The following is a 27,607-nucleotide window of genomic DNA, read 5'->3' on the forward strand; positions in this document are numbered from 1 at the left end:
TAGTTATGAAGCTAATATTAGTTCAGGCACTTTAAAATAGCAGAGAGACACAGTAATTTCCACAGTGGCTTAGCTTGGTGAAAAAACAAACATTCCGAGAAGTCGTAATGACCGTCGCGTTTACGCTTCTAGGACAAGCTAACCGACATCTCAAACCAAACGCAAACGTCTGCCCCGGGACACTACAGCGAACGGCCGCACCTGGCGGCCGCCCCTGACGCGCCGCGCGCTCCTCCCCCCTCATCGCGCGGCTTCTTGCGCCTGCGCGGCTCGACACGGCCAGCGGCGCGTGCGCGAGGTGGGCGCGGCGGGCGCGAGGTGGGCGGGGCCGCGCGGAGGCGGCGGGGCCGCGCGGGGCCCGCCCCCTCGAGGCGCGGGGCGGGGCGCCGCAGTGTGTGTGTCGGAGGGCGGGGGCAGGAGACGGGGCAGGAGCGGCGGAGGGGTTGCTGCCGGGGCCCAGGCGGCGGCACGGCACCATGGTGTTTGAGTCGCTGGTCGTGGATGTCCTGAACCGTTTCCTCGGCGACTACGTTGTGAACCTGGACAGCTCCCAGCTGAAACTGGGCATCTGGGGAGGTACGGGGCAAACGCGCCGCGGAGGAGACGCGCCGCCCGGGGAGCACGCCGCCTGGCTCGGCCGCGCTGGGAAGCCACCTGCCTGCCCGCCACCGCCCTCGGCACCCTTGCGGCGTGTCCCGCCCGGCCGCGCTCGGGGCCGCCCTGCCGGCCGCGCAGGGGAGGAGGCCGGGGCGGTGGCCCTCGGGCGTGTGGCCGGGCCGGGCCGTGCTGCCCCCGCCGCCGGGCCGTGCTGTGCCTGCCGCTGGGCTGGGCTGCCTGCCCGGCGGCTCTGCCGCCGCTCCACCTGCCCGGCAGCCCGGCAGCTTAAAAATAGTCGTGGGGGCGTGCGTGCGTGCGGGCTCGGCAGAAGGCTTCCGCGGGGGGCGTGGAGCAGCCGGTTGCGGCAGCGAAGGACGGGAGGCGGCCGTGGAGCCAGGAGGATCCGCAAAACAAGGGGAACAAAAACTCGGCCAAAGTGCTTGAGGTGTGTGGATGGCCTTTCAGGGTTCGTTTTTCCCGGTGCGGCTGCCCTCCTTGCCGTTTTCTCGTGGCCGGGGACGTTCCTCGGCAGGGAAGCTTGCGGGTGTCGGGGTCTGCGCGCTGCTTACGGCACTCGGCGGAAAGTCTGGGGAGGGCTGAGCCGCCGAGGGCCTGACACTGCTTTCACCGAGTGCAAAGCTCAGCTGATTCATTAACTTTTTTCCCCGCCTGGAAATAAAAAAGTGAAAATAAACTCGTGGCGTTTTGATAGCGGTTTAGTGTCAGTGATGCTTTGGTGCTGTCTCTCATCTTTAAGTCTGGAATATTTGTCATTTTTTGCGTTAAAGAGTCAGGACTAGAGACTTAGATGTGTGCAGGGACCATGACCAACTGTGCTAGGTGAGGTAACCAATAGTCTGTAGAAATAAACTAAGCTGCCAGTTCTGAAAGCAGAAAAGTATTCTGTTTGAATGTACTCCGTTGAGGACTCTTAGTAACCTAGGTACAAGAAAATGGTAACAAAGGTCTCTACATCGTTTCTGGGCAAGGGAAGGGAGCATAGAAGAGTAAGACACATATGATTACCAGATACATGTGCAGTGACCACTCCTGGCTCAGTTTTGAATGTGGATTCCAAGTATCTGCAGTATCAGCAAAAGCAAACAGAGGTGCAGGTTTTTGAGGGGATTTATTGGTTTTTGGTTTTTTTTACATATACATTCATACATCTACCTGTAGTTCCATTCTTAGATAATCAGATTTTGAATCAGGAGGTTTTTTGCATCTTGGACATCTTTGTTCTGTGCTTCCATATGACTTTGCACTAGAATAAAATTAATTTTTCTCTGTGTAGTCTGTTTACTTAGTATGAATATTGGTATATGAATCTAAATATTGCTCTAAGGTGCCCAAAACATGTACCATTGTTGAGGCATCATCTGTAGGGTTTATTTTTTCCTGGTCTGTTGCATGTGGCTTTCGTTGCTATTTGCAAATTAAACTATGTGCAATGGTGTGTGCATCTGCAATATTTCTTTCATTTCAAAGATCTTTGAAGATGTAGAAATTGCATTCCTGTATCTAAAAGGCAGTAGATAGTAGTAGTAATAGCAGTAGACTATTGTCTTTAAATGGAGGCCATCACCAATTGGTAGATTCTGCACTCAGAGTATAAACCTGGCCAAGAAAGTTAAGGAAAACAGGAAGGGGTTTTTCACAGGTATATCGGCTGCAAAAGGAGGATTAGGGGAAATGTGTGCCCACTGCTGAACATAGAGGGTGCCCTAGTGACAGAGTATGGAGAGAAAGCTGAACTACTGAATGACTTCTTTGCCTTAGTCTTTATGGTCAAGGCTAGCCCTTGGGAAGCCCGGTCCAATGAGGATAGTAGGATGACCTGGACAACAGAGGACTTGCCCTGGGTGGATGAGGAAGAGGTTAAAGACTTGTTGGGCATGCCTAACACTCATAGTCAATAGGACCAGATGGGATGCATCCCAGAGTGCTGAGAGAACTGGCTGATGTGGTTGCTGAGCTGCTCTCCATAATTTTTGAACAATCATGGAGGACAGGCGAGGTGCCTGAGGACTGGAGAAAGGCCAATGTCACTCCAGTCTTCAAAAAGAAGAGGAAGGATGACCCAGGAAACTACAGGCCGGTCAGCCTCACCTCCATCCCTGGAAAAGTGATGGAACAACTCATCCTGAATGTCATCACTAAACATATGAAGGAAAAGATGGTTATCAGGGGGAGTCAGCAGGAATTCACCAAGGGGATATCCTGCTTGTCCAACCTCAGAGCCTTCTGTGAGAGCATTAACTGGCTGGCTAGATGAGGGGAGAGCAGCGGATGTCATCTGCCTTGACTTCAAGCAAGGCTTTTGATACTGTCTTCCATAACATCCTCATCAGAAAGCTCATACTGTGGATTGGATGAGTGGATGGTGAGGTGGATCAAGAACTGGCTGAATAACGGAACCCAGAGGGTGGTGATCAGTGGCATGGAATTGAATTGGAGGCCGTGGCCAGTGGCGTTCCACAGGGATGGGTTCTGGGGCCAGTCTTGCTCAACATCTTCATCAAAAACCTGGATGAGGGGACAGAGTGTACCCTCAGCAAGTTGACTAATGACACCAAACTGGGAGAAGCGGGATCTCGACCGGCTTGAGAGTTGGGCAGAGAGGAACCTCATGAGGCTGTACAAGGACAAGTGCAGAGTCCCGCATCTGGGAAGGAACAACTTCACACACCAGTACAGGCTGGGGATTGACCTGCTGGAGAGCAGTTCTGCAGAGAGAGAGACCTGGGAGTGCTGGTGGATAGTAAACTGAACATGAGCCAGCAATGTGCCCTCATAGCCAAGAAGGCCAATGGCATTCTGGGATGCATCAAGAAGAGTGTCGAGGAAGGTTCTGTTCCCCCTCTGCTCTGCTTTGGTGAGACCTCATCTGCAGTCCTGTGTCCAGTTCTGGTCTCCCCAGCTCAAGAGGGTCAGAGAACTATTTTTTGTCTTTATTTTGTGTAAACAGTACTTGACTGCATGCTCTGAAGACATTTTCATTACAGTTGTGTGTTTTCATACAGTGTTTTTGTCATAGTAGACTTGTTAAATTTTACATAAATCATGTACTCTTGAAATCAGATTTTCCTAAATTCATTCAATATTTTAGTAGTGATGAAAAAGAATGGCTTTTTCACTGTACCAAATGGCCAATGCCTGCTATAGGACTGCCCAGGTGCTTTGCATCTGTATTGTAAATTTTAAAAGACATGTATTTTTCACCTCTAAATGATAAAATACACAAGGGAGGTTTTTTTTAGATGCTGTAGGGAACAAGTTACGTCTTTGTGATATTTTATAGCTAGCCTGTTTGGATTAAGATTGATAGACTCTGGATATATGTATAAAATCTACCTTTACATAGTTTCACCTTCTGTAAATTTTGGAGCTTTATTAATGACTTCTAATGAACATACTTAACGTTCATTTTGGTTTTGCATACTAAGAGAACGTGCCATCTTAAAGCTATCCGGATTCAACCTCTGTAGTGAAGTTGTGTGATGACGCTATTACAAGAACAACATACATAAATGCAGTAGTAACTACAGAAATGTTTCTAAATGCTTTTTGAATTGGTTTTGGTTTTGTTTTTTAAAAACTGCCTCAGATGGAAGGGTTAAAATGCAGACTTAATTGTCTTAATATTGAAGAAAGATGTTATGCCTGGAAACGGACTCGTAGCTATGAGTGTTATAAGAACTGAATAACCTGAAATACAAAAGGCAGAAATGAGAATGTAGGATAACCTGTACAAGTGAAAAATCTGATTTGAATATCTGAGGCCAATACTGGAAGAGCCAATGTTCAGAAAAGACGCTGGAAGGGAAGGAGGTCATGTTCCTTAAGAACTCCACTAGTTATCTGCTGAAGAGTTGTAGCAGAGTTCTGCTTAAGCAGAATGAAAAGCTACTGTGTTAGGCAGTGATCAAGAAAGATGTTACATGACTGATGCTGGGAAGGACAGCATTTTAAACCTCTTAAAAGAGGTTCACGTAAAAGATAGTTTTAGTGAACTGTGTTTACAAATGTGTGAATATGAAGCTTATGTAAACAGATTAGAAAAGTAGGTAAGTTAAATATTTTTGAATGCTCTAGACTTATTCAACTATTGAAGGATAATTTCATTAAATGTTTCGAGCAGTGTGAGATATTTGCAGTTAGCTTTGAAAAGAATTTGAAATGTCATCGAGGTTTCCAAACACTGAGGGACTAAACAGTTGTTTCACCAAAGCTTGTGTTGCCACTGATTTTTTTTGACTGGCTGTAAGTAAATTTTCGTACGGTGTCTTTGTCAGACCTCTGTACTGCCCTTTAAAATACTAAATTCTCTGTTATCTTGACACACCTCCTTATTAGGTAATGTCTCAAGCATATTTCACTTAACTTGTTATTTGAATAGCCAGCTGAATGGGGCAGCTATAGTAGTAGTATGATACAGATAGATAGTTGACACAAGTTTGGGAGCATACAAGCACTTTTTTTTTCTGGCTATACCTATTATTATAATAAAAGAGGACTGCTTTTGCATACCTTGCCTTGTCAAAGGATAGCAATCTCCCCCTTACACATTGATTATTTGAACTGACTGAGAAATGAAGAATATCTAGTAGTTTTTGCTGCCTTTCATGACCTATTTTACCGTAGGTGTCAATATAGGAGGTTTTTTGCAGACACTGTCCCCAAGCTTGTCTCAAGAAGGTATGTTTAAACAGAAATAATTAACAGCACACACATAGGTAGGAAACGACTGGCAAAGGCAGCAGCTTGTCTAAAACGATAAAAGGGTCACAAGTTGACAATGCTTTTACTAGAAAGTGGAATTCCTGTTAAAATGTGTGACCAGGAGTCTTTGATACTTGTCTAATACCAGCTGAGGTATTTTCTGTTTCTGATGTCATGTCATTCATCTCTTCTGCTTTCCATCTCACCACTTCCCCTCATTCTTATTTACAACACAGCAGAGATATGATTAATACATAGGTTAAATCTGCAGGATTTTTGTATGGATAAACTTTCTTACCCGTTTTTAACTTTTGTTGACATCCTCAACAAAATTTCAGTTAGGCTTCTTTGTTGAAATTGTTTACTCAGTATTATCATATTTTCTAGATATGTTTTTGTGAGCAAAGTCCTTGGTACTTGATGTTGGTTCATAAATATAACTTCAGGAATTTATCTAATATTAAAACTATAACCTGATTTATTCCAGAATGTTGACAAGGGATTTTGTTGAATTAATTACAATATCCAGATACCAGTAAAGCTATGAATTTGCTTTATAATATAGTCCAAATAAATCCTGGACTGAACTGTGGGTATTTATGAATGTTCTGGCGTTTATTATTTTGGCTGTTAGTCTGCATGTTTAACCCTAGATATTTATACAACTCCAGCTACTTGTTTATACAGTTTTCAAGGTTGCTTAGTTGAACAATTTTTAACCCATAAAATGGGGCTTAATCTGGATGTATTTCTGTTGTCAAAACAAACATCCATTTCCTCCCAATGGGGAACACTTGACCTGACTCTCCCCCCGCCCCCCCCCCCCCCCCAAAAAAAAACCAAACCAAAACAAAACCCCGACACAAAACCAAACAACCCAATCTTGGTGTATTTTGAAAGTCTTGCAATTAAAATCCTTTGGCAGTGCTCCAAGACAGCAAAATTCAGTAGCTGTGTTATGTCCTGTGTCAGGTGTTTGTTCCCTGATGTTTCTACTTCTGTTTGTGAGGGCTTTTTCTTTTTCCCCCTCTGGTTTGTTTTTTATTTTTTTCTTTGCTTTCCCTTAGCAGAGCAGTAAGGATTCAGTGCAGTTGTGCTAGGAGCTACGTTGTATTGCAAGTGCAACAGACAAGTATGATAAAAGACTAAATTTTGGCAATAAAAGAGTGTACTGACATGATCAGTTACTGCATTTTGAATGATGAGCATTAAAATTGGTTGTCAGGTGAGGTGTGCTAACTTTGGAAATAGTTCATATTTACTTGCAAGAATCTGTTTCTTACACTCGCTTTCAAGTGTAGGAAAAGAAAGGCATAAATGTGTGTGTGTCATATAATGAAACTTTCTGTAAAGAGAGTTAAAATAGTCTGCGCAAGGATCAACTTGGTCAGGGAATATATTGTGAATAGGATTGAACCCAGCAGTATGTAAAAACTTTCACCTTGTTATTACCTACAAAGACTATGTAGACTAGTTCTAGTTACTGGAGTAGTTATAGTTTACTGCTGGGAATGCTTTCTTTGATTTCCCCTCCCCCCGCCCCTTTTCTAATGTTTCTGTCATCCTTCTGCATGCAGTATTTCTTCAGAGAGGTTGCTGGTGGCATATCAGATGTATAAGTTCTACTGGAAAGTGATAATAGGTGTTGCAATGAATCACAGACTCACAGAACAGCTGAATAAACAAAAGCATGAAAAACTTCATGATGTTTTGTGCGTACTACAAAATGGATTAATTTAACTGATCAACTCTTCCTCAACAGTTCAACAGCTTAGGCCAACTGTTCCAAGTTTTTTGAGTTTTTGAGATTAAGGTTCAGTTTCCCAAATTAGTGATCCTTGAACAGTAGCAGTGGTCTAGTGCCATCAGCACTATGTAAATGCAAGAATATTCCTTGCAGTGGGAGCTTCTGTCTCCCCATATTTGGTCACTTCTAACTTGCATCCCCAAAAGGAAAGTGTTTTTAGGTCAATCAAATCTTCATTTGCAATCTCAAGTTGTATTCCTTTCCAGGCCTGTAATCTGCTTCTGGTTTCCCGAATCTCAATTATGCCCCTGCTCAGCTGTATCAGGTGTCTATTCCATGTGCATGTGTTACCGCTATACAACTAATTCAAAGGTAACCATTGCAAGTGTTCCATCCTACTTGTAGAATCTGTAGAAGGCATTGCATCAGACTATGTGCATTTTTTTTAAAGTTAAGAGTTTGCCGGTCCCTTCCAATGTTCCTTTAGTATGGCAAGTGTCTGATGTTTAGTATGTTTTAAAAATTGGTTTTGCATTTCAGTTTGTCTTGTGTTTAGAGGTACAGAATTTGTTGTCTTAAGACATTTAAAATTAGTTTATCAAATACTTCCTGTACACTTTTATAAGCCTATAAATATATCTTGCAAATGTAAGATCTTTTTAGGGCTAAAAATTAACTCAAAATTTAGTGTTGCTAGATTTCCACAAGCATAGGAAGCAGATGGTTGGTGAAAAAATTCTGAGGATTCATTTTAAAAATGAATTCTTAGGATATGTGGTTGTAATTTTTTTTTTTTTTTTTTTTTTTTTTTACTTTGGGGAATCTTAGGTTCTTTTTCATAGATGTGCAAGCTTCATAGGAAAATGTCAGGTGATATTTTGTAGCATGAATGAAGTGTGTTCTTAATCATCTTTCATGGATGTTTGAAGTGTAGATTGTATGTATCTTCCACAGCAAAGAGTTGAAGAACAACATGTCATAGACTACTGACTGAACCTTTGGGATGTTTAGCATATGCACCACCACTAATTTTTCTCACTGTAGTTTTACTTAATGGCTTCTTTGCTTTTAGGAGCCGTAGCACTGAAGAATCTCGAAATAAAAGAAAATGCACTGGTAAGTTAGTGAAAATAAAAATAAGACTGTTGAAAAAACAAATTCTGAAGCAATATTTTGGGTTGCATGTTAAATGTGTTTTCAGTTAAATGAAAACTTACTGTTTCATTTTTACTGCACTTGTGTGGGTTGTCTAACGAAATTGAGATTAAAGGTGAAGATGTATGCTGGTTTCTTTAGCTTTTGAAAACATTTGTTTTGCAGAGACAAAACTCAACAATTGCTAAAAAAGTTTGTTTAGGTCAAAAGCAATACTGAAAAACTTTTTTTGTTTGTTTTTTGTTTTCTGATGAAGGTAGAAATTTGCTCTCGCAAGTGTATTAGCCTAGCATGGCTTAACAGTATAAATCAGTAACCAAATGCTCGTGTTTTCCTTTGTATCGAGTGGGATTTTGTCAGCAATTTGAAAACAATTTGTTGTTAGGGTTATCATATTCTTTTTTCTTATATTGGAACATTTCATGAGTTGCTGAAATGAGCTTAAATGTTCTAAAACATTTTCTTTCAGAGTCAGTTGGATGTGCCATTTAAGGTTAAAGCTGGACATATTGGTAAGTTACATTTTATCATACACCCACATAGGAGTTACTAAACAAACTACTTGCAAGTGGTTTGGTGTCCTAAGCAAGTTATTTTCCTACTTTCCTTGATTTGCATGCTTTGTAGACTATTCTGAAAAATAAAAACCCCAAACCTATTTGAAGAAGTTCCTTTTGAGCTGACATCATAAAGTTAAAATATACTGGAGTCTCATCTTCTGTCACTTCAGTATTAATGAGAAAAGAACCCAACACAGCAAAGATGAGTAACTGAGCATCCCCTGCTTTAGCAAAACTCTGCTGCTGATTGCACCTTAGACTTTCCTTTCTCTCCCGCTTCCCTCTTTTAGCTAACATGAAAAGTTTTCTCATTGCAAGTTGGTTGTCTTATAAAAGTTAGTGGTTTCTTAATGGCCTTAGACTTAGTTTGATTTATGTCTCCTTTAAGTCTACATTGAAATTATGTTTGTTCTTGTGAACAATTTCATTAAAATTGACATTTGCATTAAAAGTGAGAGAAGCTGTAACCTTATTTTCACAGAGCATGCGCACTACTTTAAGACTTTACACAGAAAGTAAATAAAATAATGTATTTTAAAAACTTAGCTTTTGGGCGTATTTAACTGACTGATTGATCATCAAGAGGAGTGTGGCCAGCAGGTCAAGGGAGGTTTTTCTCCCCCTCTACTCTGCCCTGATGAGGACTCATCTGGAGTCCTGTGTCCAGTTCTGGGCTCCTCAGCTCAAGAGGGGCAGGGAAGTGCTGGAGAGAGCCCAGCGTAGGGCCATCAAGATGATCAGGGGACTGGAACATATTTCATGAGGAAACTGGGGCTGTTTAGTCTGGAGAAGAGGAGATTGAGGGGTGATCTTATTAATATTTATAAATATCTAAAGGGTGGGAAATATCTAAAGGGTGGGTGTCAGGAGGTTGGGACATCCCTTTTTTTCTATAGTAGCTAGCAACAGGACAAGGGGTAATGGGATGAAGCTGGAACACAAAAAGTTCCACTTAAATATATGAAAAAACTATTTCACTGTGAGGATGCCGGAGCAGTGCCACAGGCTGCCCAGAGGGGTTGTGGAGTCTCCTTCCTTGGAGGTCTTCAAGATCTGCCTGGACATTTTCCTATACGACCTGATCTAGGTGACCCTGCTTCTGCAGGGGAATTGGACTAGATGATCTCTAGAAGTCCCTTCCAACCCCTACCATTCTATGATTCTATGACCACATTTGGACTGCTCATGTGGTTTTTTGTTTATGAAGATGCTGTGGCAGATTTGCAAGGTAGCTTTTAGGAAGAGGGAATATAATTAAGGGAATAAGGAGAGGACCTGTAGACTTGATAGTTCTGCTCATGGAAAAGCTTGCCTTACGCTTTTTTGTCTGCTGTGGAAAATAGACAACACAATGGACATATGCCTTAGATGTACTATTTTTTTTTCTCTCTGGTATAATAATTGTTCCGAGATTTTGTGGTTAGTGTCAATGTTCTTTCTATTTTTTTTTCACTAGTCAACTATTTAACTGTATACCTGAACCTTTTTTTTGTGTGTGTTTTTAGGTCAGCTTAACCTACAGATTCCATGGCAAAACCTTTATACTCAACCTGTTGAGGCAGTTCTTGATGGAGTTTATTTGCTTATTGTGCCCACAGCCAGTAAGTTCATGAAGAGAAAAAAGTCAATATAGGTTGGTGGGATTTCAGAAATATCTGGAAGGGGTTGACATTGTTTTTGTGAGGTTTATTCCTAGTGGATTCTCCTAGTAAATACAGTAAGATAATGGGAATGGGGAGTTATTAAGTAGTTTATATTTAGTCACCTAAGTTTTTGCAGCTATGTAACTATCAACAAAATGTGACAATTAGTGCTTTTGAATCAACATCTTCATAAATGTGTAAGATTTTTTGTGTCATATATTTTTACATTGTGTATTTAGGCATAAAATATGATGCTGAAAAAGAAGCCAGGCAACTCATGGAAACAAGACAAAGAGAATTGCAAAGAATAGAGGAAGCAAAGCAAAAAATAGCTGACCAAGGTAAGAGTGGGAAAAGATAATGAAAATTACACTATTTCTTTCTTCATTTGAATCCAGAAAGATGCTGGATTTGTCAGCTAATGTGGTTTAGATTCCTGTTTTCCTCTTGAGACTTAAAAATGTATTAGTTACAGGTTTTGAGATATAGCTGCCATCAGTGTTGCAGAATGGCAATCCTGAAAATCAAAAGATGCAAGCATTGATATCTCATGTAAATAAGGCTTTTGAAATGCTCATTGCTTGTGTCATATGTTGCCTAACTTTTTCTTACCTCTTCTTTCCTAAGAAACAGTTGAACTTTGTTTCCAGTAGCAAGGACTTTTAATGGTTCCACTTTTTTAAAGTTTCTGTTTAATTTGTTCTTTGAGATCTCTTAAGTCTTATTATCTTAAATTGAGCTTTTGGTGTTTTTAAGCAATATGCGTTGGCAACCTTGAGTAATGTATTAGAAATGTAATAGAAAATGCAAATATCTATCATACAAACTTTATTATGTTCTCTAGTGTAGTTTTAAAAATAGTTTAATGCAAGAGAATATTAATTTATTTTCCTTTGACTTAGATAAAGTAAAAGAGGAGAAACAAGACACTTTTGTAGAAAAACTAGTCACTCAGGTCATCAAGAATCTTCAGGTGAAAATTTCCAACATCCATATTCGCTATGAAGATGATGTAAGTACTTTTGTATGTCTCAGCATAAGAGATTTGTATGCTGTAGCATGATATTAGAAACCTGTCTGATTTTTCTAGTTGTTTTCCACGTTGAGAGAATCCTAGTAAAGTCTGGGAAATGTCAAGTCTTATAAAAAACCCCCAAACTCATAAAAAGCTTGTGTAAAAGCAGAAATGTGTTTATACACATACAACTGTGTACGCAGAAGATACAGTTGTCAAATCTTTGCTATGTATGTCTTTTTTTTTTTGTTGGCTATTTACTTCTAAATTTAGAGTACAAGATAATATTTTTTTGGTATTTTCCCCTTTCTCTCTTAGATCACAAATCGGAATAACCCCTTGTCATTTGGGATTTCCCTTCAGAATCTAAGTTTGCAGGTAATTTTTATTTTTCATCTAGAAAGCATGTATATGTACACTGATAGGTTAAGTTATGCTTGTGATTTTTTTTGTACTGTTAAGTAACATATTCTCTAATTAAAGTATATCTATAATCATGAGCAGTGCACAATGGTAACTACTTGATTTATCACATACATCATAAATATTTTTGGCAAGTGTGCCATTAAAAATCAAGTGATAGCATTAGCAAACAGATCTTTGAGAGGAAAGCCATATTTTTCTGCTTGCTGTACTTGGTACCAAGTACCAGACTTTGCTGATTTTGGGCAATTCAGAATCTATGAATATTTTACTGAAACTGCCATGGGCCCTAAGAAGAGAAGTTACTACTTTTTACTGGGGAAGTAAAAAAGGGCGGGATGGGAAAAGAGAATGGCATCTTCTTTCCAACTGTATCTCAGGTCTTTGATCTGCAGGCTCTACTTTTAAGTGGAGCTAATGGTAGTTGTCATAGACTGTATGCATTTTTTTTTTTTCTGGAAGATCACCTGGTAGCAGCAATATACTGATTCTGCATAGTTACTCAGATTCAGTAGCTTTTGCTATGTAACTGGTAATTTTAACGAACATATTTCAAAGTAAATGTTACTTTTTGAAATAAATAGTTGTCTTGTGAACTGTTGTTCCTAGCACAATGAAAGGCTTTTGCCAGCCTCCATCCCCTAAACAGTTTTTCACAGTGAACAAAAGGATAGGTATCTTTATTACTTCACTTTTAAAATTCATATTGGCCTTGAAAAAGTATAATAGCATATCATGTTTCTATTGGGCTTAAACTAAAGTGCTGCTTCTAGAAGTATCAAAGAATTCTAGGCCTTGTTTATCTCTCTTCAAAGAGACTGCCTAAGTCATGTAAAGGAAAACAGTTTGCAATACAGACAATAGAACTTTAAAGAATCCTTTTTGCATATATGCATTGCATGTACACATATGTTTTTGGAGAGGAAGTAGTCCTACTAAGTTTCCACTTAAAGTAATGACTTAACCATCTTAACTGGGAAGATAGTGTCCCATTATTTTATGTGTGGGGTTCAGTTATGATGATGTTCCTCTCTTTTTCCTGGTTTGTTTCACTGATGATAAAATGTTCTTATATGATAGATATTGGAATAACTTATCTTGAGTTCCTATTTCAGACCTCAGATAAGAATTGGAATCCATGTTTACATGATGAAACTGCCAAGTTGTTTTACAAGGTATGGTATAAACTGTATGCTAAAGAGACAATTGTTACTATAACAAGCTGAACTAGAGTTCTTTCCACACAAAGTGAGATCAAGAAAATGTGTAACCGTATAGATTCTAAAATAAAAGTATGCATAATCTAAAAGGAATGTTCTGAATATTTTTGTTCATCCAGACTCTGTGAAATCTTAATTATTCATTTAAAATATGTAGGTATTAATACATACATTCTGTTGCATTTTCAGCTTGTACGACTGGATAACCTTTTTGCTTACTGGAATGTGAAATCGGAGATGTTCTACCATGGTGGTTGTGATGAGTCCTTAGTAAGTAAAGCATGAGGAGACATATCTAGTATTCCAGTTAATGCTGTGCAGCACAAAGCGTGCTTCACGTTCAGTTCTTTGTCCACTTATGTCAATGTCCTGGAGAATTGTCTTGTTGCTAATAGCTTTTTTAGGAAAAGGTGAATGTTAAGATTTTTGTATGGTAGAAGTACAACACTAATCTGAGAAAGTTATTTCAAAAACAAGCCTTTTGTCAGTTGCAGAGTTATATACAGTAAATGGTCATCTTACTGTTCAGTGAGATAAAAATAGAAGTCATACTCTCTTTAAAACACAGATGAATACTTTGAATTGTACTGTCTATCAGACGAATTAACTGAAACTTGTGCTAAAATATTTTATTGTGAAAAAAATTTAACTTATTTTTACCTTTGTTGTCTGTGTAGATTAACTTAAAACAGGGAGTTGCCAGTCATAATGTGATTCCAGCAGGTTATGATTTTGGTGAGTGGTATTTTATTAGTATTTTTTTATATGCATTTATGCTTTACTCCTAATTTTTAATGCTTTTCATAGGTTGCTACTTTGGATGTTACTTAAATATCTTACTAAGGAACACAGTTTAGTTCTTTTGTATTAGTAACCATCTCTCTGATGGTGAATACTGTAACCTATATGTAGCCTTAAAAATGCTGTGATTAAATATGAGTCTCGAGTCATGCAGCATTCTAGTGGAATGTCATACATAAATACTCATTGTTCACATTCCTTGATAATTCCTTGTTTTAAGAAGCTTATCAATAAAATGTGGATCCAACAAAATGTGCATCATGTAAGTTTTTTTGTGAATCCGATTGGTTAGACTAGTAGATTAATGTTTTTGAGGTCACCTGCCCTATGTGAAGTGTATCTTTATTTATTAGAGGTGGAAATAGTAGTCACACAAGTTTGAAACATGAGAATTTTTATTTTATTATTTTTTTTTTTAGTATTGCAAATTGTATTTCTTTGAGTGCTAGTTACTTTAGTCCAAAAGTTGCATTGGCTCCACTCAAACATGTTGATTGGCTGCACTGATACATGTACTCTACATTGTATGGGACACCCATGTTTTTATTTTTCATGTGCTCCTATGTGATTGTTTGATGTTGTCTAGTATCTGTTTACAAGGCAGAAAAACCTTGTTTTTGTCTTACTCTCTATCAAGCAAGTCCTTAGTTCAGTATAGCCAGGGTTTAAAAGGGCACTATTAGTTTTATGGCTTTTTCTTGTTACCTTTACTTGAAAGAGGAAGACCTTTGTGTCTCTATTTGATTGCCAGATAACTATTTAGTTGGGGTTTTTTTTCTGATTTCTTATCTTTTTCAGTTGCTATCTCTAACTCTTTTAACAAGAAAATAAGTTTAAACATCAGTTGCTTAAGTCTTTACATAGAAGTTCAAAATTCCAGGATTAAGGTTTTACACTCTTAAAGTTCAGCAGTACCGTCAGAGGTGCAGATATTTAAAGAATTACATCATGCCGATATTTTGTGGTGAATGAAAAATCTTATTTTAGAGCAACTTTTCAGCTTGAGACATTGATGGAAAGGTAGTAAGCCTTGTATTATTTTCCACACAGTCTGCCTCTCTCATTTGATCCACATACAGACATTATTTCATTTTTTTTTAATCCTTCCTATGTGTAAGTATTTAGGAGGCTAAGTACAAAGAGAAAGTGAACAGAAATGCTAACACATAAAATATGTAGATAAAAGTAAAATAATCTTCACAAAAAAATACAACACTTAAAATGAAACAAAGCCTGATTGGTGTCAACATGGTTTCATCTTGCAAAAAGGTCTATTTCCTGTTTCTACTTCAATGAAACTTTCAGTGAATTTAAAATATTTGATATGTAGTTGGTATGTCAGTATTTCTGTTGAAATCAAAGGAATTTTATTTGATAAAAATGAGATTTACATACTCAACTAATACACAGATTCTTATTGTATCAATTGCTGAAACAGATGGAAAAATTGAACTAAACTTGGCTTCTGAAAGCTATATTGAATGTCTGATATTGCCAAATCATGGAATAGATAAAACATATGTGCTATGAATATTTTTGTGATGTGCTTTGCTTTACATAGGATCCATATTGTCTTTTTCCATGTTTACTTGTGCTTGGATTTAGAAATGTGGAACTTCTAGCTTTATCCACTATTGTGAGTATAACTTATGCAACAGTGTGAAACATCAATAACATAAAAAAAAGTCCTTAAGCAAAGAGTTATTACAGTGACATAATATGACTGTTTGAAGCTCTTGTACTATAAATAGCTTATCATACTCAAAAACCCCAGGTCTGTTCAAAATTTAAACTGTTAATTGAAACATCTGCCATGTAATTCTACATACAGGAAATTTTGCGAAAATGTTCCACAAATATTTATTCCACAAATGTTGTCAGCGTAAAACTGGTATCTGGGTATTGATGGTATTATATTTTAAGATACGTTGATCCAGTTTTGAAGACTAGCATTTATAAATTAGTAACCTGGTATAACTTGAGCTGTTAAATATTATTTATTATTTATAGCAGTCTTTAAAAATTTAATTGCACATTTTATATCAACTTCTGTTTTTCAGTATTCCGCCCGATTTCAGCTAAAGCCAAGCTTCTTATGAATCCTCGATCTGATGTTGACTTTTCAACACCAAAAATGGATTTAGATGTAAATTTACAGGACATAACTGTTGAATTCAATAAGCCACAGGTATAAACTGTTTCTGTGAAGTTACATGTAATGTGGTAAAAAGATTTGCAAGAATAAGAAAAGCAGTCTGAAATTTTGTAATAAACATACAGAATTGTTTAACTTCTTGTTTTTCTTTGTAAATTACTTTCTTTTTAAAAGAGAAGCTTGTCTTATGTTGTCAGAGAGACAGTAGCACTCAGTTTGAATTTGTTTGTGTGTGTGTGTGTTTGTTTTTTAGTATTTCAGTGTTATGGAGCTTCTTGAGTCCATTGATATGATGACTCGAAATCTGCCATATAGGAAGTACAGGCCTGATGTTCCACTGCACAACAATGCCAAGACGTGGTAGGCTACCTCAGACTTTGAAAATAATGTTATTCATTCACAGACAGAGACACAGAGACAGAGACACAGAGACAGAGACACAGAGACAGAGACACAGAGACACAGAGACACAGAGACACAGAGACACAGAGACACAGAGACACAGAGACACAGAGACACAGAGACACAGAGACACAGAGACACAGACACAGAGACACAGACACAGACACACAGACACAGACACACAGACACAGACACAGAGACACACAGAGACACAGAGACACACAGAGACACAGAGACACACAGAGACACAGAGACACACAGAGACACAGAGACACACAGAGACACACAGAGACACACAGAGACACACAGAGACACACACAGAGACACACACAGAGACACACACAGAGACACACACAGAGACACACACAGAGACACACACAGAGACACACACAGAGACACACACAGAGACACACACAGAGACACACACAGAGACACACACAGAGACACACACAGAGACACACACAGAGACACACACAGAGACACACACAGAGACACACACAGAGACACACACAGAGACACACACAGAGACACACACAGAGACACACACAGAGACACACACAGACACACACACAGACACACACACAGACACACACACAGACACACACACAGACACACAGAGACAGAGAGACAGAGAGACAGACAGAGAGACAGAGAGACAGACAGAGAGACAGAGAGACAGAGAGACAGAGAGACAGAGAGACAGAGAGAGAGACAGAGAGACAGACAGACAGACAGAGAGACAGACAGACAGACAGACAGACAGACAGAGACAGACAGACAGAGAGACAGACAGAGAGACAGAGACAGACAGACAGACAGACAGACAGAGAGACAGACAGACAGAGAGACAGACAGACAGAGAGACAGAGAGACAGACACACACACAGACACACAGAGAGACAGACACACACACAGACACACACACAGACACACACACAGACACACACACAGACACACACAGACACACACAGACACACACAGACACACACAGACACACAGACACAGACAGACACACAGACACAGACACACACACAGAGACACAGAGACACAGAGACACACACAGACACACAGAGACACACAGACACAGACACAGACAGACACACACACAGATACAGACAGACACACACACAGACACAGACACACACACAGACACACAGACACACAGACACACAGACACACAGACACACAGACACACAGACACACAGACACACAGACACACAGACACACAACGGATTTCTTCACAACTTTAAGCTGTATTTAGTGAGAGTCTGCATAGTTCTAAATGTCTTCTCATTATGCCAAAATAAATGTGAACTATAGTTCATTTGTCTTTGCTTTTAGGTGGAAATATGTTATTTATGGCATCCTTGAAGTAAATGTTCAACCTAAGCTCCAAATGTGGTCATGGGAGCATATTCGGCACCATAGGAAACAAGTGAAGAACTATAAAGATATGTATAAAACAAAGATAACATCAAAAAAATCTAATGAAGAAATCTTGAAATTGCTGGAGGTTAGCCATTTTTCAATAAAGGCTTAACTACTGTTCATCTTACATGTTTTCTTAAACTTAAGAACACGTAAACATTTAAGTCAGTACGCAGTTATATTGTTCAGTAGCCACACTTGCAGCTTCAGCACTGCTTTTCTCTGTGAGTAGTATTAATAAATATACTAGGTAACTTTAAAAATTAATAATTGCAGTGAAGAAAAACTGATGTACTTTTCCAGGTTTATTTTAAGTTTTCAGCTTGAAGACATTAACTTCAGTTTGCACTGAAAAAGTTGTTTACTGTCATTTCCTGTAAAACTGAGCTGTGAAATCTAACCAATTGAAATTGTCAAAAAATAATTTCTCACCTCCTTTCCAGGAATTTGAAAAGACCTTGGATATTTTTAACATCACCTTAGCAAGGCAACAAGCAGAAGTTGAGGTAAAATTTCAACATTTAAGTGAGCCTAAGAATAACTGCAACATGAGGTTTTGGAGATTTTAGACATATTCTAGACAACATCTAGTGATTGAATTGTGTATAATACAGTCTCCCTATTTTGCTTCATGTTATTATGAGGCATATTTAGTTTCAGCTTGTAATTAAGCATTTCTTTTTACTTTTGGTGACGAAGATCTGCTCTGGAAAATACGGTCAAAGAATGATAGGTGAAGTCAAGTTGGAAGTAATTATACCTAAAGCTTCAGGCTGCTTCTTTTTTCCCCTCAACAGCCTAGACTGTTTCCTTACTGATACCTTATTATGTAGGCTGAGCAGAATATGTAGTATTTTGACCTTTTGTTACTATTTACAAATGGTATTTGGAATATAGCAAATAGAGAATACATTTAAGTAGATAATCATAAGTAAGCAAGGTAATGTGACTTGAGTAGTTACACTTAATTTGTTAGTCTTGTTTTTCCTAGGTTAGTGTGGTCCATAATAATCGGAAGGTTATTGATTTGTGTGGTCCACTACAGTTTTGAGAACCCCTCTGTCTTTTAGATTACTTGATGATCATTGCTGTTCCTTAGACCACACTTTCAGTGTTCAAGTGGAGATACAGTTTGCACTTTCTGTGAGGACACAGTATTGGAATTGTCACTGACATCAGATAAGACATCCCCTGGTTGCTGAAATAATGAGAAGGAAGAAATTCCTTAGTATTATGTGTCAGATCCTGGAACATTCCGTAGCATAAATATTATATGATAGGTTTTTTTAAAATTAAGTCTTTGGACATCTATCTCAAAATAAAGAGTATGGGGATCATTTAAAATTTGGCCTGTGCTTGCTATTTAATTGCATATGTTTTCCTTACAAGTGTATAGCTATAACATAGAGCACTACATAATATTGTGGATTTTTTTTGTGTTGAGAGCTGAAGAGAAAATCTGCTATGTAAGAAACATTTATTGACTTAAAATCAGTTACCTTTTGCTTGCTCTTTTTATTTGTAAAATTTTATGCAAGTGAGAATTGATCTGGCAGTGCACTCTGTACTTCAGAAAGTTATTAGAAGAAAAACTAAAAAATAACACTACCTATTCAGTGGTTGGAGCATGTCCCGAGTCTAGATTTTTTCTTAGGAAAACAAAGATAGAAACATGAAGAAAATAATTTGAGTATTTTTTTGAATTTCAGGCAACTAAGGCTGGATTAAAAATCTATAGACCAGGAGTGAAACAAGATGATGAAAATTCTGGTGGCTGGTTTAGCTGGATATGGAGCTGGTCAGGTGAAAAAAAGGATGAACAAAAACAAGAAGTAAAAGGTTCAAGTATGTTAATTAAAAAAAATACCAAAAATAAATTATTAAAAATTACTTATGAGTATAATAGGTCTGTAGCAATGGAACTTTAGATTTGTTTGGTATTTGAACTATTGAATTACTGGCATTTACAATTGCTTCCTTAGGTGTTTCTGAACTGTCTTCAGTTCGTGCTTTCTTCTGCCACAGTTTTACATTTGTCTGCATGGTGTACTCTGTGTGAGGACTGGAAGAATTTTACTTCCATTCATTTTATAATTTGGCTATCTCATGTGGTGTATTAGAGTTTGATTCATTTAAGTACTGGGCAACTAGTAAAGATTGTGGAACAGAGAAAGTAAATCAAATAGTTTGCTTCTATCTTTAGCAAGCTAGGAAGTATAGTAGGTCAGAATAAAAATGTAACTGAATTTTAAAGCATACTTTAAGAGGTTCAAGACTTCGCTTTAAGCCTTAGGGGCTTTGTTTTTACTAATTCAGGGCAATTTTGACAATATCTACTGTAACTTGCAGAACTACTAAACACTGGAAAGTGTTTTAACAGTATTTGCATTTTTTTGGATACATATATTGACTTTAACTGGCTTCTTTCAATGTTACAGGTCTTGAAGAGCTGATGACACTTGAAGAGAAGGCTAAACTTTATGCAGCAATTGGGTATAGTGAGACAGCTGTTGATCCAACCCTTCCAAAATCAGTAAGTCATAAACAACTATGATACCAAACAATTGGTACCTTTATCTACTAAGAAAAATCTCTTTGCTCAAGCTAGAATAAAATCATATAAGTATTGTTAAAGTTATTAAATGTATCATGTATTCTCCTGCAGTATTGAGAAACTTTTTAAGTAAGTGCACCAAGTGATTCACTGGAATCTTAAATATGGATGATAGTAGATCAGTTATAGGAAAGAGGTGGTTGGAGAACTCTAGTGAGGAAAAGCAACATTTTTTAACTATTCAGCAATAATCTAATAAGTCATCATTATGTGAGATACCATCCACAGTACAATAGACTGCCTTCCAACTCTGTGTTAGGGGCCCTTTACAGCAAAATGTGGTGTAGAGCTGTCAAAGATACACATTTGTAAGCATAGCCTATTCTTAATGCTAACTCTGCCTCTTCATGATAAATATTTGGGAATGGCTCCAGCTGTGGTTTAGAGTGCTAGAGATATTTATAGCACTAGAAAATTAGTATGAAACTGGTATTGTTGTTTTCATCTCCCTGTAAAATGTATGGAAATATATACTAATGTATTTTTATAATCCACTGTTGTTTTTCCCACATATCTAGTATGAAGCCATGAAGTTCTCTGTGAAGTTATTAAGCATGTCTATATCAATAAGAGAAAACAAGCAAACTCCTGAGCTGGTAGAATTTGCTTTAACTGGCTTGAGTACAGTATTTACCCAACGACCAGGTGCACAAGCAATAAGGTGAACTTTATCTATCAAACTGGTTTTACTCCTCATAAAGTGTTGATGATGGCTAAATAGCATTTTAAGTCTCTGTTATGGTCATAGAATCATAGAATGGTAGGAGTTGGAAGGGACTTCTAGAGATCATCTAGTCCAATCCCCTCACAGAAGCAGGTCTGCCTAGATCAGGTCACATAGGAATGTGTCCAGGAGAGTCTTGAAGACCTCCAAGGAGGAAGACTCCAGAGTCTCCCTGTGCCAAGGTTCCGTCACCCTCACAGTAAAATAGGTTTTCCCTATGTTTAAATGGAATTTTTTGAGTTCCAGCTCTTTTCCATTACCTCTTGTCCTATCACTGGATACAACAGAAATTATGTTTAAGTTCCATTCATCATTGTAATTTCTTGTCCAGTTTGGAAGCCAAATCAGCCTGCAGCTGATGAACAAAGTGAATGGAACCTGTTTCCATTATTAAGTTCTCTCTTTATTCAGAATTTTTTCATCTGAATAGAAATTTTCTCCTTTTTTCACTTTATCATTATTATATACAAGCAATCAATTATTAACTTGTTCCTTGTTTTGAGAAGCAGCTCCTTTTAAAACTTAATCTGAGTGAGGTGATCTTGGAACTGCTTGTGTATAGGCTTTTAATGTGACTGAAAAATTCTTTAGTTTTCTGTTGGGCTTCTAGATTTGCAGAGGAAAGCTTTTAGTGTTGATTTTTTTGTTTGGTTTTGTACTCTCACAGCAGATGATGAAAATCAGCAATATGAAATGTTTTATTTTAATTTCAAATGTAATGACTTAAAAATTCTGGAGAAGAGTAGCCTTCTTGTTTTATAATTTGTCCCCTCTACTTTAGGTGGGTTAGTATACTCTGAATTATATTAAGATACTGTTGAACTTGCTGAGTTTTATGCCTTTTTTTTAAGTTTTGCTTGCAGCTTTTCTATTCGTTCCCCTGTGTATCTAAATGGCCTTAGTAATGCTATTATATTGAGAAATAGGGAAGAAAATGTTATATTTTTACAGTGAAGCACTTTGAGTGTTGGGTGATCAATTGAGAGCTGTTAATGAGTTGGAGAAGGTATTAGAAAAAAACCCAATACCTAATAAATACTTCCTCAGAGTAATGAGACTATTAGTCTTGAGTTGTTTTTTCTGGTTCTGTGCACTGGAACCTTTCCCTCTGCTCTATCTCTGTTTCCCAGGATCAGTTGTACCCTGTGATTTTCTGAGCATATACTACAGAATTCCCGTTTGCCTGCCTCTTCCATGCTGTGACTCCTGTCCTTGTGAAAAGTGTATGAAGTGAATAACTTGAATGCTCTTTCTTATTAACCTAAGGATAGCTAATAACACAAAAGATAATGGAATGGAAAACAGTTAACATAAGCATGTATGTGTTATATCCTTAGACTAAGCTATTTATATTTCAGGTAGGGTAAAGATACGTTGTTTGTGCTTTGTTTGTTCTCTCATTCAGCTCATTCCTTTTACTCTCAACATCTAATTGTACCTGAATAGATGAGTGTTACATCTGAATATGTTGTTAACCTTTCCTTACAGATTTGAAACAAAAATCACCTCACTTGAGGTTACGGGCATGTCTCGAGAAAAGTGTACACCTTGTCTCCTATCTTCTCGAACTGTCTATTCAGATGAAAGCACCTCACTCTTAAGCATAATGTTTGAGACTAATCCTTTGGATGAGAAAGCAGATCAGAGGCTTAGAATAGAATCCCAACCACTGGAAATAGTATATGATGCAGTAAGTAAATATTTGAATAAGCAATAAATCTTGAAAAATCGTACAGAACACTAAATTTGCCATGTATTATTTTTGCTTTATTTTAACAGATGACAATAAATAGCTTAGTAGATTTCTTCAGGCCTCCGAAAGATGTACATTTGGAGCAATTAACATCAGCAACTCTGATGAAGCTTGAAGAGTTTCGTGAAAAAACATCAACAGGCAAGTGCTTCATACTTTTCTGATTGCACACTCAGACAAATTTTAGATTCTAGGAATGTGAAAGTATATATCTTTCCATATAGAGATACATGGATGCAAGTAATGGCTTTCTAACAAAACACCTAAACAGTCTCATTAGAAGGCATTTGTTCTAGGTATTGGGTAATTTTATGTCTTATTTCTTTCAAGTCTGAGTTTCTTTGTAAACTGTGCACTGCAATTTGATGTATTATTTAAATATTTATTCTGTTGTGCTCCATGCACAGCTAAAAACGGTTACCTCCAGCTTTTCTGTTTTGTTCATCTGAGTATCAAAATTACTCAAAATTGTTTCATGCTCTATAAAAACTGATACTAGCCCTCTAATGAAAGGCCTAAACCCTTTCCACTGTAGCTGCTTTTCAGGACACTATCTGCCTTTGTATAGGCATTTTCCACTGTCTTTATTCCTTGATAAATGTTTATTGTTCTAAATTGGCTCAGATCAAGTTTTACATAAACTGTATTTGTCTGTCGTCCAGTTACTCTGCAATAAAGCCATTCCTCTAGTTTTCATTTCATCCTGCTTTGTCTAGAGATCTTATCTTTTGACACATGAATGAAAATGGTGAATACTTTTAGGGCTAAGACTGAGATCTGTGAAATTAACTTGTTCCAGTAAGGATGTCTGAGACTTTCAAGGTCATAAGTGTGTCCAGCACAGTGTCCTATCTCTGACTGTGGATGGCAGAGGATGTTGAGAGGAGATGTAATATATAAATTCTTTTTAAAAGGAAAAAAGTAATAATCAATCAATGTGGTTTTTAACTCATTCAAATTTGTAAACTATTAATATATAAATAGTACATTTTAAAAAATCCTAATCAATTGTAATAAGGGAAAGAAATTACAGAAAGGTGAGGCACAATGTATATTTAATTGATTGTTTTATCAAGCTAGTATTGGGAATGAATTTGGGCATAAATTCTATTTCTGTTCATAAGTTCTTCTTTCAATTAAATGTTTCATTAAAGACTAATGTCAAATTAACTAGACAAGGTTATGTGGATCAACTTGCTTGTCTTTTCCATCAGGGTCTTTTCCAGCAATGCTGAATATATTGATGCCACATTTCAATCCTGAGATTAATTTGATAAAAATTAATTCAGTATGCTTCATTCTTTGCTGGTTACCACCATATACTCTGGTTCTGATCATGATTAATTTTTTTTTTGTATGAATATGAAATCATGCTAGGTATCTGTTATAGTGTAAGTATAGCATTACTTTAGAGGTATATCCATTCACAAGAACGTTGAGTTGTCCATAGTAATCTGAAAAATTTCTGAAATGAGAAGCCTGGTGGAAATTTCTAAAAATATGCTGTGCATTGCTATAAAAGCTTGCATGAAACTACTAGAGGAAGCAGATTTGACCTGGAGAATATTCTGTTTCAGGGGACTTTGCTAATCTCAAAGGCAGAATAAAATGGAATAATATCAATATAATAATTATGTTGAGACTTGCAATCCTTCTCAGACAAGAATTCTGAACGCTTTTTTTACAAGCAGTAGAAGATAGCTAGAAAATATTGTGGAACTGTCAACTGTGGAAGAGTTAATGATTTTCAGCACCTATAAAAAGGCATTACAGAAGTTTGGTTTAGGAGAGTCAACTATATTCTCTTCCCAAATGAAGAAAAAAAAATTGAACTTTCTATGTCACTCAAATACAGTTGACATTGAAAACTGGAAAAATTGTAGTGTTCCTAATGGTCTAAGTTATTGTATCTTGCAAGTCCTGAAATGTGGCTGCCATCCAGCTCTTCATTGATTAATCTAGCAGTCCTATGGCAGGACAGCCTTTGATAATTTTGGAACAGTTTTAATTGTTTTCTTACCAATGTGGGTCTGCTGCAGTGTCATGTTGTCATGTTTATATTTTATTATCGCTACTACTGTGATTATCAGCTAGTTGCACCTGGTGAGTATTTAGTGGATTGTGACTCCATCCTAAGGCAGTTCTCAGTGTTAACTTGAAGACTGTTCATTCCTCTTCAGATGAGGAAAAAACCAGGATTTGATCTCAAATATTCTTTCAGTCTGAATTTCCCAAGTAATTGCATGATTTTTAAAGAGATTTTTTGTAAGACTTTGTATTTGCAGGTCTTTAGCAGCTCAAAATCGAGATGCTTGTTAGCAAAATCAGTGTAAACTTCAGTATCTCAGTAATACTAAAAATACTAATAAATACTAAAAAACTAACAACACTAACAGTTTGGCCAGTGTAGTTGGAGATGCCTAGTAATAATTCTGGAAGAATTAAATTTCTGAATCTACAAAGCAATTGTCAAGTTGCAGTACACGTTCCAGTTCTTGCAGTTTCAACTGTGCTGAGATGAAACTGTTTTTGATTTGCATGTGTACTGTTGTTGACTCTACTTGTCTATTAGTGTTATTTGATATCATAATTTCATCTACGTGGTGTTTCTTTAAAGACTGATTGTAATTATTGATTCAGAAGGAATATGAAGAGTATCTGCGGCTGCAATTCAATTTAGTTATCTAGCATTCATAGCTCATTTAAAATTAGACTTGCATTTCATTTAATAGCTTCTTTTAATTCCATGGTTTCTGTATGGTTTACTTTGATTTTATTAATAATATTATTCAGGTTTGTTGTATGTTATTGAAACCCAGAAGGTTCTTGACCTCAAGATTAACCTCATGGCTTCATACATCATTGTTCCACAAAAAGGATTCTATGACCATACATCAAATTTATTGCTTCTAGATCTTGGTAGTCTTAAGGTATGTATTTGTGTTTACCTAATGAAGTAACTTACTGAAAATGGTAGCTTGACTCTTACATGATTTCTTATGTGGCTTTTTTACTCCCATGATTAAATGGTCTTTTTATTTTTAGTATTACTGTTACTCATGTTAACACCTTTTGGTCATTCAGTTTACTTTAAGATGAAAAACATAAGCATATTGTCAAATTGTGAAATAAATTAGAGATATGTTTCAGATGCAAGGGAAAAGTAAAAAACATAGTATAATAATGTAATTAAAATTATAATTTATCACTATAAAATTATAGAAAAGATTATTTGTACTTAGTAATCTTCTTACTTAATGGCAGACTTGTGTTCTTTCGGGACAAATGATCTTATATGTATTCAGACAATTTAATTTTTTCTTCTACTCCAGTTCTGAATGATTCTGATACTATCTGTGTAGATTACCTTATCTGCATTTTTAATAAGAATTTCTTTCAAAGCTTAAAATCTTCCTAAAATGAAATAAAAATTCTCTATCTGCCACAGACAGACTTTCTGAGCATATGGGTTTCAATTAGAATCATAGAATGGTGAGAGTTGGAAGGGACCTTTAAAGGTGGTGTAGTCCAACCCCGCTGCAATGAGGAGGCACATCTTCAACAAGATAATGTTGCTCAGAGCACTGCGCAACCTGACCTTGAATATTTCCAGGAATGAGGGATCTACCACCTCTCTGAGAAGCTTCGTCCAAGTGTTTCAGCATCCTCATTTTAAGTTATTTTTTTTTCCTCATACCTAGTTTAAATCTACTCTCTTTCGCTTTGAAACCATTACCTCTTGTCCTATCGTGACAGGCCCTGCTAAAAAGTCTCTATCCTTCTTTCTTAGAATCATCTCTCTCAGCCTGCTGGCCATGCTTCTTTAGATGCAGCCCAGCATATGGTTCTCTCTCTGGACTCTGAGCATACTTTGTGAACTCATGTACAGCTTTTCATTCACCAGTACCCTCATGCCTTTCTGAATAGGGCTGCTCCAAATCCATTCATCCCCCAGCCTGTATTGGTAGCAGGGGTTGTCTCAATCCAGGTGCAGGACCTTGTACTTCTTGTAGAAAAAGAATACATCATGCACTTTAGAAAGTGGAATTGCTGTGAAGATACTAAAAAATAAAAATTTGCATTTAGAAGCACATCACCTATTTAAGTAATTAATAATTTTACCAGCTCTTCTGAGCGCTGGGCATTTGTAGGCAATTCTTGGAGTTCAAAAATCAGTTTGTTGGTTGGATGCTTGGGAGAGCCTCATAGATGTGATGGAGAGGGAAATATAACAGCTCCTCTACTCCATCCATGGGAAGTTACTCCAGAGTAATACATGGAGAGTACATTTCCAAATCAGATTCCAGTAAATGTGTCTGTGAGATTTTTTTTTTTTTTTTTTCTTTCTGAAATGGATGAGTAATTTTCACAGTGAATGTGATTCTTGGTTTGGTTCCTGCCCTTTCATAGAAATCAGAAAGCAAGATGAAGCAATTGGGCAATATCAAAAGAGAAACATCCGATACCTCTCAGGATATGATTGATAATTCTGTATTCATTCTGAGTGACATATGCTTCAGTGAGATCCCAGGCCATTCATTGAATGAGTGTTTAATAGGAAACACTCATTAATTTCTTTTCCCCAGTTATGTTCTGGATAAGGTCAAGCCCCAGGGGGGAAAACAGTATCTCAGTGGAGATACATAAG

At 37.5% G+C, this 27,607-nt stretch overlaps 1 protein-coding gene across 5 annotated transcripts in view; it reads left to right on the top strand.

Annotated features, from left to right (window-relative positions):
• Positions 1-409: 409 nt before the first annotated feature.
• The window catches only part of VPS13A (vacuolar protein sorting 13 homolog A), a 104,255-nt gene continuing 77,057 nt past the window's right edge, over positions 410-27,607 (top strand). For 4 of the 5 annotated variants that reach the window (XM_062019395.1, XM_062019397.1, XM_062019398.1 and 1 more), the window contains exons 1-20: positions 410-576; positions 8,139-8,182; positions 8,691-8,733; positions 10,287-10,382; positions 10,664-10,765; positions 11,327-11,436; positions 11,758-11,817; positions 12,978-13,037; positions 13,272-13,352; positions 13,760-13,817; positions 15,944-16,071; positions 16,292-16,398; positions 17,782-17,953; positions 18,312-18,374; positions 19,578-19,713; positions 20,307-20,401; positions 21,001-21,143; positions 22,695-22,896; positions 22,986-23,100; positions 25,753-25,889. In XM_062019395.1, the coding sequence (XP_061875379.1) occupies positions 477-576; positions 8,139-8,182; positions 8,691-8,733; positions 10,287-10,382; positions 10,664-10,765; positions 11,327-11,436; positions 11,758-11,817; positions 12,978-13,037; positions 13,272-13,352; positions 13,760-13,817; positions 15,944-16,071; positions 16,292-16,398; positions 17,782-17,953; positions 18,312-18,374; positions 19,578-19,713; positions 20,307-20,401; positions 21,001-21,143; positions 22,695-22,896; positions 22,986-23,100; positions 25,753-25,889 (2,052 nt within the window). In that variant the 5' untranslated portion in view covers positions 410-476. The remainder of the gene's footprint in view (positions 577-8,138; positions 8,183-8,690; positions 8,734-10,286; positions 10,383-10,663; positions 10,766-11,326; positions 11,437-11,757; positions 11,818-12,977; positions 13,038-13,271; positions 13,353-13,759; positions 13,818-15,943; positions 16,072-16,291; positions 16,399-17,781; positions 17,954-18,311; positions 18,375-19,577; positions 19,714-20,306; positions 20,402-21,000; positions 21,144-22,694; positions 22,897-22,985; positions 23,101-25,752; positions 25,890-27,607) is intronic. The other variant, XM_062019396.1, reaches the window with a different exon arrangement.

This window comes from Colius striatus, chromosome Z (assembly GCF_028858725.1).
Source record: "Colius striatus isolate bColStr4 chromosome Z, bColStr4.1.hap1, whole genome shotgun sequence".
NCBI lineage: Eukaryota > Metazoa > Chordata > Aves > Coliiformes > Coliidae > Colius > Colius striatus.